Consider the following 15,107-nt stretch of genomic DNA (forward strand, 5'->3'; position numbering starts at 1 on the left):
TAGTATTATACTGATTTATACTTTATACTTATTTATACTACTACTGTTTATTACTTATACTTTAGTAAATATAAAATATGGCATTGGGGTAGCATTTTATGTATTGTACAATCAAATATAGTATTATAGCATTAATACATCAGCCAAAAATATTATAAATCTTGACAACATATTTCCTATTAAAAGTTATGATGAATCAGTCAATGGAAACAAACATTAAGACTGATGAAAACTTTAAAAATACATTGGTATTATACTTTTTAATTCTTATAATTTTCTTCTGTTGTACAATTGTCTTGAAAATGTGTTTATTTTTTAGGTTACTCAGTTATCGATTTTAATAGATTTTAATGAATTTGAAAATAGTGTTCGAAGAATTGTTTCAAGAATGTAAAAGGATATTTTGTTATCTGAATATTCGTTACGTGAATTTAAATCAAAGCTATGTTTTTCAGGATTAAATACTTATCGAGTTATTATAGGTAAAATATATTTAACGTTGACTTGTTTGGTACAATATAACTAAAACTATTAAACAATTAATCACTACATAATAGGTAATTTATAATTATTATAATTAAATATTAAAATATGCTCATATTACGAGTTAACATGAAGCTCAGTGTTGTTCCTGAAAAAGAAATAAATAACCTGTCAGGAATTTAGCTATCCCATGTCCCTTCCATCTCAAAAAGGTATCACAAAAACAAGAAAAACTCTCGAGAATCATTTTATAAACTTTATTATTATTATTATTATATTATTTCCTTTTTTTAAATTCTTAGATCTGTATCTTTAATTTTGACAGTTTATAATATTATAATACTCACCAGTTATTTTAGATTCTGAACGAAGTGATGAATGTATTGATTTTACAATGATGTGTGGTTTTTTTTGTGTCTATGTACAAAGCATACCTACACCATAAATTGTCTAAATAATGCTTCAATTCCTAACTTAGAAGGTGGTTTCCAATGGCAAAATATGAATATCCTTGGTGCATTATAGAGGTTAAAAATATAAACATTTTTATACAGTTTTCAAATAAATCAATTTTTTTATGTGGTTGTAACTCAAAAACTAATAACTGTAAATACTTGAACTTTTCACCAAATGTTTATATTAGCGTTACCTATACACGATTAAATTTTCAAAGCATTATGACTTTTTTTGAGCTATTTATAGACAACTTAAATTTTCGATTTTTCTATAATAAAAAATTGGGCATACTCCAATATTATATATACTATAATTTAATCAAAAATATATTATATTATTATTATTTAAAATTTGTATAATATAATATGAGTCAATAATTTAACAATTTAGTTGAATTTATTTTTACAATGATCACACATATTTTAAAAAACATTAAAAGAATTAAGAAATAATTAAAAAGAAATTATTTTTATTATTGCTATAATATTTTAATTCTAATATTACAATGCTAATGGGATAAAATGTTAATAAAATTTTTTAAAAATATTATTAAAGCGAATGGGTACCAGCCATAATTAAGGAGTTGTAGGTAGACAATTTCTGGTTTAACTCAGTTACGCGTTGTGGTTGTGTGCGTAGTAAATGAACATTAGTGTTAGTGTTGTTGTCTTACACCCTCCCGTCGTCGCACTAGACTAAAGAACCTGGATAATAAGAGAGTAGCCATCTCAATTGATAGCAGCCATTTTTCGTCCAACTTTTCCGATGCTTTATATTTTTGAATTTATGTTTTTCAGAATTTGCGGAACCTGAAAATCGTACTATATAATAATTTTTTTTTTAATTAATCAAAATATTTTAGAGGCGGTATAATATTGTGTTTTTAATTTAATATTATATTTAATATAATTTAATCTGATTTCTCAAATATAATACATAGATTTATATTTATATATTTGCATTATAATAACCATATAAGTGCGTAGTGCATACATCACATGTGCTATACATAATGTTACACTTGATTGATAATTATTAGACTAACAATTAACTTCAGTCTTAAATTAATAAAATAAATTATGTACCTACTTATAGCAAAAATATTTAAATTATTCACAAATGTTTATTTGAAACAAACCAATATAATTACGTATAAATAAACAAATATATTAATTTCAGTATATTTATAAATAAATAATATATATTAGTCAGAACTTATTAATTATTATACATTTTGTAAACGTATTATGTTATTATTGTATTAAGTATTATACACTTAAACATTTAAATCTATTTTATTATTATTATTTTTTTTTTTTGTGGATTATTATTTACCACCTCTTCATTGTGACACTTTTTCTAGCCCTAAGGCAAGAAGTTTTTTTAAAATTATTTTTATTAGTCAACAATTTACCTACATTTTTACATCTAAATTCAATTAATCTATAAATGATTTTAGTTTCTATGACACTACATTTACATAATGTATAATTTATTAGTGCTGACTGTAATTTCTCCAAAAATAAATCTCTCTTATTAGATAAAATTAAGTTTCTATATTTTCTGAAGAAAATTTCCATGTTTAAAAATAATTGAAAACAATCCTCACTGACATACTTCAGGCTACTAGGTTTGTATTCTTTAAGTGAAACAAATGCAGAGTAATTATTGCTTAAAGGTTGAAGACAACGTACTGAATCAATACAGCTAAAGCAAATGTTATCATTTTTCTCTATTCTTGACACTATATTATATTCTACATCGGCTACATAACGTACAAAAATACGAATTATTAAAAAGATTCAAAAATAATATAGCAAGATGCACCTTTCAGACTCAATTGTAAAAACAATACAAAACAATAGCCAAACAAGAAAAAAACCAACCTTGTGTTGTAGTATTAAAATTAATTATAATTTTTCATCTATCGACTATTATTAATCTTAAAGTTAAGAACATTATCTGTGTTTGTTAGATGGCTTTTTACAATAGGTATTTCAATTTTTTGACCATTGATGTAGCTTTTACAAAACTAAAATATTTACACCTGCCAACAATAAATATATTTATTATGGTATATTATAAAAACAATGATATAGGGAAGTATGTAATATACATATTTTATCTTTTCTTTGTTATTTTTTTTTTGCATCTAGTGGTCCGCAGCCGATGACCCATATGTGAACATATACGATCATACGATCGCGACGATTAGAATCTGCGATAAACGAAAAACCGATTATTGTTGTTTTCAATAACTACAACAATAGTTCTCAACCTTTTTTGATTCATGTCACCTTTAACCACTAGAATCAAACACTGCGTCACCCTAACATCAAAATAATAAACAATCTTAGCTGTATATTTAAAAATTATTCTATTATTAAAAAAAATTGTACATTACACAGAAAAAATGTACAAAACGTTGATATTAATCAATAAAATTAATATTTTATATTAATATGAATAAAATAATATGATTTCTTCGCAAAAATGTATTTATTTTAAATTTGTTTTTCCTTTTTTCTTTTCTCGTTGATTTCCCGTATCACCCCTAAACTGGATACCTGAGTCCATATCACCCTTAGGTGACATGTCACCCTGGTTGAGAACTACTGGACTACAATGAAAATTAGTCTATTGCGATGACGGGAGGATGTAAGACTACAACACTAACACTAATGTTCATTTACTACGCACACAACCACAACGCGTAACTGAGTATAAATAGAAAACTACCTAAAACTCCTTAACTACAGCCGGTACCCATTTGCCCAAGTCTTTGTCACTTTGAATTCGGTTAAATGATCAAAAATAAAACTAAAAAAACTAAAAAAACTAACAAAACTAATAAAACTTATCATAAAACTTATACGGTAAATACGTCACTTACGTCATTTTTACGATGTATCACAATCGTAATTCATTTTTTTCAAAGATACAATTCGTTCTGATAGCTTTTTACTTAATTCCTTGAGTTCACGTTCTTCTTGAGATTTCAATTCCAATTTCTTTTCAGAAATCTTTTGCTCTCGGTCATGCTGTTCACGTTCCGTCATAGCAATTTTCGCAGTCAACGTCTCGTTCCTTTTGATCCTCTCAATTTCCTGTTCTAATCTGTATTTTGTTGTCTCTAAAAGTTTAATCGATTCTTTTTGATCTGTAAGCTGAGATTTGAGCGTATTGTTTTCCATTTGTGAGGTGTTTAGTTTCGTATTAATACACGCTATGTTCGAGACCAACGCCATGTTCTCAGCCTTAAGTTTACCATTTTTCTTCTCCAATTTAATTTTCTCTTTGCCTAGAGTATCACTTATTTCTTTAATTTTTTCCTTGAACTCGGATGTTCGCCGAATTGTTTCATCTCGTGCTTCTTGTAATTGACGTTCAGCCGTCTCCAATTTAGTGCAATTTTGTTTTAATTCATCTCGTAGTCCATTATCTTTCCCTGCAACGCACTGACGTCTTTATCGTACTTCATTTTTAATTCACTAATGGACGACTGCAAAGACTCGTTACGGTCTTGTTCGATGCTCATTTTTTTCTCCAAATCGGCGTATTGTGTAATTTTATCAGCCAAAGTCTTTTGTACACAAATTATTTCTTGATCTTTAACTTTAAGTTCTGATTTTAGCAACCGTTGTTCGTCCTGAAACTTTTTCGTGATACACGACAGTTGCTTTTGTAATTTCTTAATTTCTTTCAAGAGGGTTGATTTGTCATTTTCTAGTTTCTCTGACCTTGCCTCTTGGTCTTCTAAACAAGTATGTATCTGCTCATTTTTAGACCGTAAACATTCGTTTTCAGCTTCGTTATACAACCAGCGCGTATGTATCTCTTCATAATCATGAATAAGTTCTTCATTTTTGTTTACCAGCTCGTTGCACATATCTGTTTGTTGTACTTTCATTGAATCCAGCGCTTCAATAGCTACTAACATCTTATCATCCAGTTTAGCGATTGTATCTTCATACTCACATAGGTTTTTTTCTAGTTCATCTATATAAGTCTCCAATTGTTTTATTTTGCAATGTAAATTCTCGCTTTCGTTATCCATTATTTATTTCAGTTCAATATAAAAATTTAAATATATGCTTTTAAAATGTATGATTAATTATTTTCTTGTGAAAAATATTCACGTTTTTTATGAAAGTCAATACGTTTCCAAGTTACAACATACTTATTATCGCTATCATATGACTTGAATGCTTATCATAATATTATTATTTAAAATATTACACGGGCCAGTTATTAATAATATATTATTTAACAATTTAAAACATTAATTTTTATACATTTTTGGAGAAAATGTATAGATATACTAATTTGATAACAAATTCAAGTTATGTTTTTGGCTATTTTCATATTATTTATCCATTACGTCTCTTATGAAATATTTTTTGTCTATTGCGTCTTATCATTTTTGTTTATAAATATATTCAACTAACAACTTACTACCATTAAATCAAGATATACAATACATTAATATGATTTTTTTTATTTTGCAACAAGTAATTCAGATGTACTATGCACCAAATACTAATAATTTATAGGTAGGTTAAATCAGTGCTTCTCAACCTGGGGACCGTAGCTAAATAACTAAGCGGCCTTGAAATATTTATTTTATTTAAAATATTTTCGATTATTTAGTTATTTTTTTTTACATTTTAATAGTTTGTTTGTGTAAAATAGTGAATGTAAATTTAGTATATCATTAAGAAAAAATAATTAATGATTTTGATTGAGGGGGGGGGTCTTGACAGTTTTACATTAAATTTGTGGCCCTATAACAAAAAAGGTTGAGAAGCACTGGGTTAGATAACCTAACCTAGTCCTTTTGTATAACATTAGATGTAAATACATATTTTAATGAAAGAATATAGTTAGCCATTTTTTATCAATAGTTTGGGTACTTTATAAATTATATAACTATTCGTTTTTATTACTATATTAATTTATTATTACTAAATATTTTACGAATTGATGATTTATTTATCGAATATTTATATTATTCCCATCATTATACGGTTTAAAACGATTTTTTTACATAGATAACTTGGTCATAGGTAGAACAGGTATGTTCAATTCGAATCCATTTTTTTTACATAATATTCAAGATATTATTATTATTTAGGTATAACGTTGAGATTGATCCATAATGATGCTGTGTAACCATAAACATCGTTAACTATCAGTACAATGGTTTTCAAACTTTCCATGTGTATGATCCATGTTTATACTAATCATAGTTATAATTTATAATATATATATATATATAACACATATACATTTTATTAATAATTTTAAATTATGTATAAAATAAAGTACTTGATTAATTCCTAAATATAGATAACATAATTTTAGACAAAAATCTAATGTATTTACATAATATACCTATAAATTATAGCAATTAATTAGTACATAAATTGATAAATTATTGTTGTAAATATGAGTTTTTTTTTTTGTTATTGATAAATCGTAGATAAATATGTACTTTATAAAGTAATGAACCTAAGTCCTAAATAGTATAACTTATAGTATACAGCTGATACTCTTATCGTCCTTTAGCAAAATATTTTATTTTAATACTGCTTAAAGGACCTAATCCAAAAGTATTATATAATCATTAAATATATAATATACAGAGAGATTTATTTTAGCGTAAAACACTCGCGGATTTTCGCAAAAACTATAAATGGTTTTTAAAATATTTTTTTTTTACATAATCTACTTAAATTTATTACAAAAAATATTAATTAAGAATACTTTTTAGTAATTTTTATTATTATTTATTTACTTTTTTGCCCAAACGTATTTAACAAAATTTAGATTTTATTAAATTAACTTGTTAAATAAAGTCAAAAGTTAAAATTATTATGTAATTAAGTTTTGATGATTAAAATGAGAGACCTAAGGATACCTCACAATATAGTTGTCGAATACGGCTCATTTATTAGTAAAAAATTGAATTATCCTAATTTTTCAAATCCGCTTTAAAAATAAAACCTAAAATTGATTTTGATATAATTAAAATTAATTTATATGGGAAGTTGATTTAGACATTACCTATATAGGCATTTCAGCCCATGAAATATCACAGAGCCTGCCTGAGCACACTTAATAGGTTTTGTGAGCACGACTATGCTCATAATTATTATTAATTTAAAAAATATATCGAAGATACAAATGCCCAAATTAATAAAGTTTAAAATTACAATTTTGATAATACTTGTTAAAGTAGTGAAACAATTATAAATTATTTTTTAGTTAGAAATTAGCAACAAATTTTTTTTTATATCTAAAACTTGAACATTTAATGCAAGATTCGCCTCGTCGAGTTTTTCTAGCTATAATAAAAAAAAAAATTACCAGAAAGTCACATTAATGTTTGAATTTAATTTTTTACTACACTGGGTGTTTACCAATAAAATATCACTATCCAATTCTCTTCTATTAAATTCTGATATTTTGTTGTAATTCAAAAACCAATAACTGTGTATTATTAAAGAGGTCTTAACACTTTTACGTGCATTATGAGTTTTAATATATACACAACTAAATTACCATAACACGTAAATTAATTTATAAAAAATAACTATTTATAAGATGAACTTATTTTCACTGTTTTACAATTAGATAGTAATGATTTAAAATTTAATAATAATAATATATAATATAATATTAAGGTATAAATATTTATTATAATAATTAAATTTACCTAATTACAATATTTTTGACAAAAATTTATTTAATCTTTTGTAATACTCTAAATAAAATTAATTACTTTTTAAGTAATATCAAAAAACATATTATAAAATGTACTTAGTGATATAATAGGCTGACAAACCATTTCTGATCTGAATTGTTTTTCGTGTAAAATGATATAATATATTATTGAATTATAATTTAACACATCTATAAATAGTGACCCACTAGATACCTACTGTATAGAAAAGTTATGCTCATTTTGCACATCTTTTTTTCTTTTATAATGACTTCAAATTATGAAAAAAATTTTTTCAATAACTTGAATAGATTATTATGATAGAGATTGATCTAAGAATTAATATTATAAGTAGTTGATATACCGGATTTTATTTTATTTTAATGTGACCTAGCTAGTTTTATTTAATTTTTTACATAAATCTAAATAAATAATGTGTTTACTTTTGAACCGTTTTATAATATACATTATACATTTACTTATTGGAATCAGTGGCGCAACTAACACTAAATCTTAGGGGGGGGGCTATTCTTGTTTATAGCCCCACTTCAAAACTACACCAAAGGTAAAATATTTTTTTTTGGAGGGGCTACGAGTAGTTTTGGGGGGCTTAGCCTCCAAAGCCCCCCTCTAATTGCATCTATGATTGGAATTCAACGGATAAGTAAACAGGTAAACTAGGTGTGTGTGTGTGTGTGTGTGTGTGTGTGTGTGTGTGTGTGTGTGTGTGTGAGTATAATATCATATTATAATATGTTAGTTTGTAACATTTTTTGATATTTTTCGTCTATGTATATTTGTTATACTGTCATATTATTTAAAAATGAAAATTTTTGAAAAAAATGAATGTACTCAATACTATGTAATGGCTAAATTTAGTTAGATAAAATTATAGTATCTTTTGTATATCAAGATAAATTTAAAATTGACATTTAAATGTCATGTTACCTATGGTATAAATTATATATAATCATCTACGCGTAGATGTAGGTACATTTTCATGATCATTTAAATCATCAAAGATTTATAAATAATTATCAATGATTTAAACTAAACTAATGCATATGAACTACGAATGAAGTAAGAAGAATATAATATGTTAATTGTTAGTAAATTATATTTTACATTCTGATTGGAGCGACGGAGCGATGAATGCATTGATTTTACAATGATTTTTTTTATGCGTATATATGATAAGTAGTCCACAAAACACTTTGATTTTTAGCTTTGAGAGTGGTTTTTGCTATAAAGTTGGATCTAGTTTGTACTTTAGGGAGGTCAAAATAATAATTCCTAGTATTTTTTATAGTTGAAAAATCAAACAGAAAATTAAGGAAAAACTAAATATTTTTTTACACTTTTTGATTAATTTGATAATTTTAACGTAACCTATATCCAGATAGTTTTAAGTTTGGATATCTTATCTATAAATCTAAATTGTAAATAATAAAAATGATTTGAACACACTACTGTACACGGTACCGGTACCTACATTTCCGATAATATGTTGCCTCATCATTGATTTAAGCGTGGCATAGGTCACTAATAATGATCAAAAAAAATGTTTATCATTTTTATTAGACATCAGAAAAAATTAATTTATCTAATTAAAACGTTTTATTAAATAAAAGCATATTATGACTCCGCAATAAGTTAATAAATATAAATTTGGATCTTCAAGATATATTAACCTACCTATATTACATAAAGAAAGAATGACATAATATCAATATATTATAAATTTATTTTTCTTATACGATTTTTGTATAAATTCTTAAATGTTCGTAGTTTATCTGCTAGACAAATAGCTATACACTTTTAAATAATGAGTGTCTTGCGTTGAAAGAATCACGCTGTATATATATATGTATATTGTATACCTACTTTATAACAACAATGATTGCACAACAGTAGTATTATTGGCAGTTAATATTTAACACTCGTCCAATACACTTGGCCTAGGGTACCGACACGCTGGTAAATTTTATATTCTATACATTTTAAATAGGTTTTAATACAACTAATGTTTTGATTTCAAGATATATTTAACATAATATTATATTAATATGAACTAAGTAACAAATTATTAATATTTATTAAAATATTACAGTTACGCTTACAAAATAATTTTGGAGAATACCATTAATATATATTAAAATGTCTAGTAAGACTAGTTTATTTAAGAAGTTCTATATACTATACCAAGTAATATATTTGAATAAATTTTCTTTTATAAATTATATTAATTTTTATGAGTTTATATTTTAGATTATTGGATTAGTACTAATATATTTTGTATACTATTGGATTGTTCAATACCGGGGAGGATTTAGTTTTACCGAACCAAAAATAATATTCAACTGGCACCCATTATTGATGACAATCGCATTCCTTTATTTATTTGCAAATGGTAAGTTTCAACAAAATGTAATATTAAAATTTATAAAACTTAATGTTTAAAATACTTTGTACAAAATCAAATCGATATCTTTAACTAAGTAATTTATTATATCTTATATCAGGTATTAAGTAGATACATCATTCAAAAGTTGTACATACAGCCCAGAATTACCATATACCTGAGATGTAATACACTTACCTATATAGGGATTGGAAATGGAGGCTATTTTTTTTAAAGAAAAATTAGGAATATTCCAAAATTCTGCATCATAAACAAATTCAGTGGCCAATGCTGATTCTGATGTATAGGCATGCTAATTTATCATAATGTATTATAGTTCTATTTAATTTATAACTAATAAATAATACACACATTTGTATTAATTTATAAATAAGACTTTAATTTAATAAATATTATATACAGTAGCACTTACTTATATAATACTTTAATAATTGTAATTGCCTTTTTTGATTTAACTCTTTTAACTAGGTAAAATAAAAAAAAAATGGCATTTACTCGTACACGTAAATTTTATAAATTATGTAGACGAAGCGCAACAGAATAAGCATGCCCCGAGTGATTAATACGTGGCTGCTAGTAGAGGGGGTCTCGGAGTAACTGGTTTTTTACAATGATAACAAGGGTCGTTAGCTTGCGCACACATCTATCGCATGCTCTGTCATTAAATTTTAGAATAAAGATTAACACAGATACCTAAGTATAACATAAATAAATGAATTAATGTAACACATTATATTTCTTTTAAAATACTTAATATATTATTAATTTTAAAATAATTTTTGTATTTTGATTAATAACGTTTTTATTTCTAAGCATGTGGCGCATGCTGAACATGCCTGCAGGAGAATTCGCCACTGAATAAATTTAATCATAAGTATTCCAAGTACAAATGTTTAATTATTGGATTTGATTAAAAGAAATAGACAATTTCGTTCTAAATACGTCAACAAAAATATGAATTTTTTTAAATTTCATTAATTTCGTAATCGTATAGACTATATTTGCCAGTAGAGTAATTGGGGAATAAATTTCGACATACAATCTCACAAATTCACTCATTATATCACAATTATAGCAGTCTAATAATTAGCGACAAAAACGTTTCAAAATTCACAATCGAGGATTTCTGATGAAAAGTACAAAATGTTTTAGCGTGTTATATGGGGGAGAGTAGTTACTAGTTTGCAAATAATTATATTAAATTTATAATAATGATTAATTTAGTTTAATATAAAACAATATTAAAATAATTAAATTTAGTTTACGAATTTTAAATATCTAAACGAAATAGGAAAGTGTGTTATAATAGGTACATTTTTCGTTTAAAATATTCAAATTTGTTATATCTAAATATTTATTGCTTTATTTATACTGTTTATTTAATTTTAGCTATTCTTCATTATCGCACATTTCCAAATAATACGAAACAAAAATTAAAAAACCAACATGCGCTTATTCATGGTTGTATATTAATCCTTATCGTATTAGCTGGATTTGCTGCTTTTGTTTCGCACCAATATGGTAAACCTCAAATTCCTCATTTGTATTCTTTACACAGTTGGTTGGGAGTTATCACTATTATAATGTTCCTATCCCAGGTAAGTCTACCTGATATATATATATATATAATTCATATTATACATACCTAATATTATATTTTTTTTTATTATGTAGCTTATAAGTGGACTCTGGTGTTTCTTGTATCCCGGAGTAGCTGCCCAACATCGAGAAACTTTGGCACCATATCACGTGTTATTTGGCATTTGCATTTTCATTTTAGCAGTTGCAACTGCTTTACTAGGATTCTGTGAAAAAATAATATTTGCTCTGTATGTATTATTTATTTTTAACACAATTAAATGTTTATACTATGAATTCACAATTTTTTAGGAGTGATAAATACAAACTGTTGCCGGCAGAAGCTGTACTTGGAAACATTTTAGGCATTGTTTGTGTATTTTACTGTATACTAGTAGTTTATATGATAACTAAACCTGAGTTCAAGAGACAACCTAAATTAGAATACGAGACTTTACTTAAATGAAATGGAATTTTAGATACCTAATGTAAATTTTAAAGTTTTGTGTGTTTGTAATTCAAGCAAAGATGTTGACTGAACTTGTTAATAATAGAAAAATTTATTATTCGGTTTTTATTATTTTGATATTTAGTATTAAGACAGATGCAAATTTAAATTATTTGATATTTATATTGAAATACATATATAATTAGCTGAAGAAATAAATAATTAGTAATTAGTTATTAATTATCTCTCTAATTACTTTATAGATTAGTATAATGTTTACATTGTACGGTTATGAGAAAATGAGTAGTTATTTGCAAATAGTATTTCTTGCACAATGTCCCGTCATTTCGACGCGGCAATCTTGACGAGCGTCAAATGGACGCGCCCATTTGGACGAACGACAATATTGGACGCATACGTAATTTCGACGCATGCAATTTTGACGCTACCACTTTTAGGTGCAAGTCAATTTTGACGCAAAAAAAATATAATTTTATGTTTATTATAATATTAAGTAAAATAATACGAAGTTTATCTTTTTATTATATTATTATACATATAGTATAATATAGTATTTATATATTTTATTATTATTAGTATACACTTCTTATTTAACAATAAATGTAAGTTTGAATTTGCTTCATAATATTTAGTCACATAAATATAGATTTACAAAATAGTTTATAATTTATAAAAAATACATCATTAATAGAAAATATTATTCTATTTAATTAAAAATATATAGAATAATAAATTAATATAAATAAAAATACAATTAAAAGTAAAAAACATAAAATTTACTATTTATAAAATTTTAAATTGTGCGCAATCCCTTGAAGCACTTCGTCGGTTGTAAAGTTACTAGCATTTGCACATATTTGAATTAATCTTTTGGATGAGTCTTTGTACTTCTTTGTTTTAGTTGGTGCATACCCAGCAATTAATTGTTCTTTTATTACTTCTGTTAAACTTTCATCTCTTTGCAATGCACTTATAAACTTCCATAGACTGGTTTTTTACAATTTATTAATGCCGAAAATGCATTATACCATCTCTCAATACTGTTATTGGTTTTCGGAGGATCAGATTGAAGAAGTTCTGAAGTTGCATCTCCATATCATTTTTTCTTTACTTTTTCTATCTTTTTATAAATAAATCCACCTCATAACAAGGAGATCTTTTACCCTTTGACTTTTTACAAACTCCAATGGCATGTTAATTTTTTTTTTTAATTTACAAGTTAAAATAATATATAAAGTACACTAACAGATGTAGGTACCTATAGGTAGTTGATAATTTTTAAAAGCGTACGACTCACTGCGCGATATAAAACACACTTACACGCCCATGTATTCATGTACAGGTATAATTGAACGGCAAACCGTAATTAAGATAATGATAAAATATGTACCATTTAGATAAATGTGACCATATAGATCAACAAACTACAATTTACAGATTACAGAGTAATCGGTCAAAAAGTCCATGGACAAAATGTCCATTTTGAAAAAAAACGAACAAAAAGTCGTACAAGTCCTTGAAAAGATTAATAACAAAATTAATTAATAGGTATACTTGTAGAAATAAATTGTTTTTCCTTATAAGACTTATAGATCAATAATCGAGGAAATAAAATACGTAAACTAAAATAAGAAAATTTCGGTTAAGATTATATAATCCAGCATTGACCTTATTTCACTATTCTTAAAAAAATATAGATAATATTTACTATCTACACTCTATAGTAATTTATATTTATTACATTTATTTTATTTATATAGATATAGGAATACCACCATTAGCGATGTTACTAGATTAGATTATATTGATTATAATATTTATCATGGCAATTATAGTATTGAGATGTTACAATTATATCTACCTATATTAGATATGAAGCTTTAATTGCTTCAAATTGTCTTATAATATTCCTCTGCCACTGAATACCACTATAGGCCAGTGGCATATATAAAAATTAATTATTAATTATATTTTAGGACTTTTTGTCCAACAATAAAAAACGTATCCGGACTTTTCGTCCGGGATTCAGATTACAGATATACAAATACCATGTTTTTACGTTGAAATTGGCATCACCTATGTATGTTATAAATATTTTATTTTTATAAACTATTTTTTTAACCTATACTTATGTGGCTCAATATTATGAAGCAAATTCAAACTTATATTTATTGTTAAATAAGAAGTATTCAAACACCAAAAAAAATCAAAAGACCATCGAGCAAACAAATGTCGTATTATTTTACTTATACTTACTAAAATAAATAAATAAGTAAATATTTTTTCGTCAAAATTGACTTACGCCTAAAAGTGGTGGCGTCAAAATTGCACGCATCGAAATGATGCATATCCCCCCCCCCAGAAAAAAAATGTCAATGTTATATAACATATATACACTGATAATGAAGTTATATAATACAATATTGCTTTTAATTATTGTATTAATTTATTATCTTGACTCCAGTTTTCCAGCACCCCTCCGTAAATCATAATAAGTAATAATATAGATACTATAATATCAGTGTAAATTATTGTGAACTATTATTTATTATACATTATATCAAAAAACCGTTTTTGAGATAAACAAAATAATACACATTAAAATCGTTGTTAAATCTTTACTTACAATAAGTTTCTTATCGTTTTGATGACTCTTCAACTTTCTATAAAATTTTCTTGTGTAATCACTAACTCTGTTATTTCTAAAATTAATAATAAGTCTAGCCAGTTTAGGGATTATAGAAAGTATATTATAATATAATTATAATATATATTACTTATTTATTTGATTTAGATTTTTTTTTTTTTTTTAATTAGAAATTCTTGATAAATTTAATCGAATCTTTTTATCTTTTGTATCTTTTTATTAAAACTTCAAATCATAATACCTGCGTAGATAACTAGATTCAATTAATAATAGCAGAATGTATTATATTAAATAGTTTATAATAATATGTTAGGGATGTGAAATGTAT

General features: G+C 25.3%; 2 protein-coding genes across 2 annotated transcripts; one reads left to right on the plus strand and one right to left on the minus strand.

The window, feature by feature from the left end:
• Positions 1-1,391: 1,391 nt before the first annotated feature.
• LOC114128691 (myosin-4-like) lies at positions 1,392-4,996 on the minus strand. The gene is made up of 3 exons (XM_050200127.1): positions 4,452-4,996; positions 3,833-4,404; positions 1,392-1,760 (listed from the first exon to the last, which is right to left on the minus strand). Exons 1-2 carry the CDS (start codon positions 4,994-4,996, stop codon positions 3,840-3,842), a joined length of 1,110 nt encoding a protein of 369 aa, XP_050056084.1. The 3' UTR covers positions 1,392-1,760; positions 3,833-3,839.
• Positions 4,997-9,488: 4,492 nt separating this feature from the next.
• Positions 9,489-12,701, plus strand: LOC114128692 (transmembrane ascorbate-dependent reductase CYB561-like). The gene is made up of 6 exons (XM_027993272.2): positions 9,489-9,640; positions 9,774-9,868; positions 9,932-10,073; positions 11,475-11,683; positions 11,760-11,914; positions 11,976-12,701. The coding sequence occupies exons 2-6, from the start codon at positions 9,821-9,823 to the stop codon at positions 12,127-12,129; spliced, it is 708 nt and encodes a 235-aa protein (XP_027849073.1). The 5' UTR covers positions 9,489-9,640; positions 9,774-9,820; the 3' UTR covers positions 12,130-12,701.
• Positions 12,702-15,107: the final 2,406 nt, after the last annotated feature.

This window comes from Aphis gossypii, chromosome 2 (genome assembly GCF_020184175.1).
Source record: "Aphis gossypii isolate Hap1 chromosome 2, ASM2018417v2, whole genome shotgun sequence".
Lineage (NCBI taxonomy): Eukaryota > Metazoa > Arthropoda > Insecta > Hemiptera > Aphididae > Aphis > Aphis gossypii.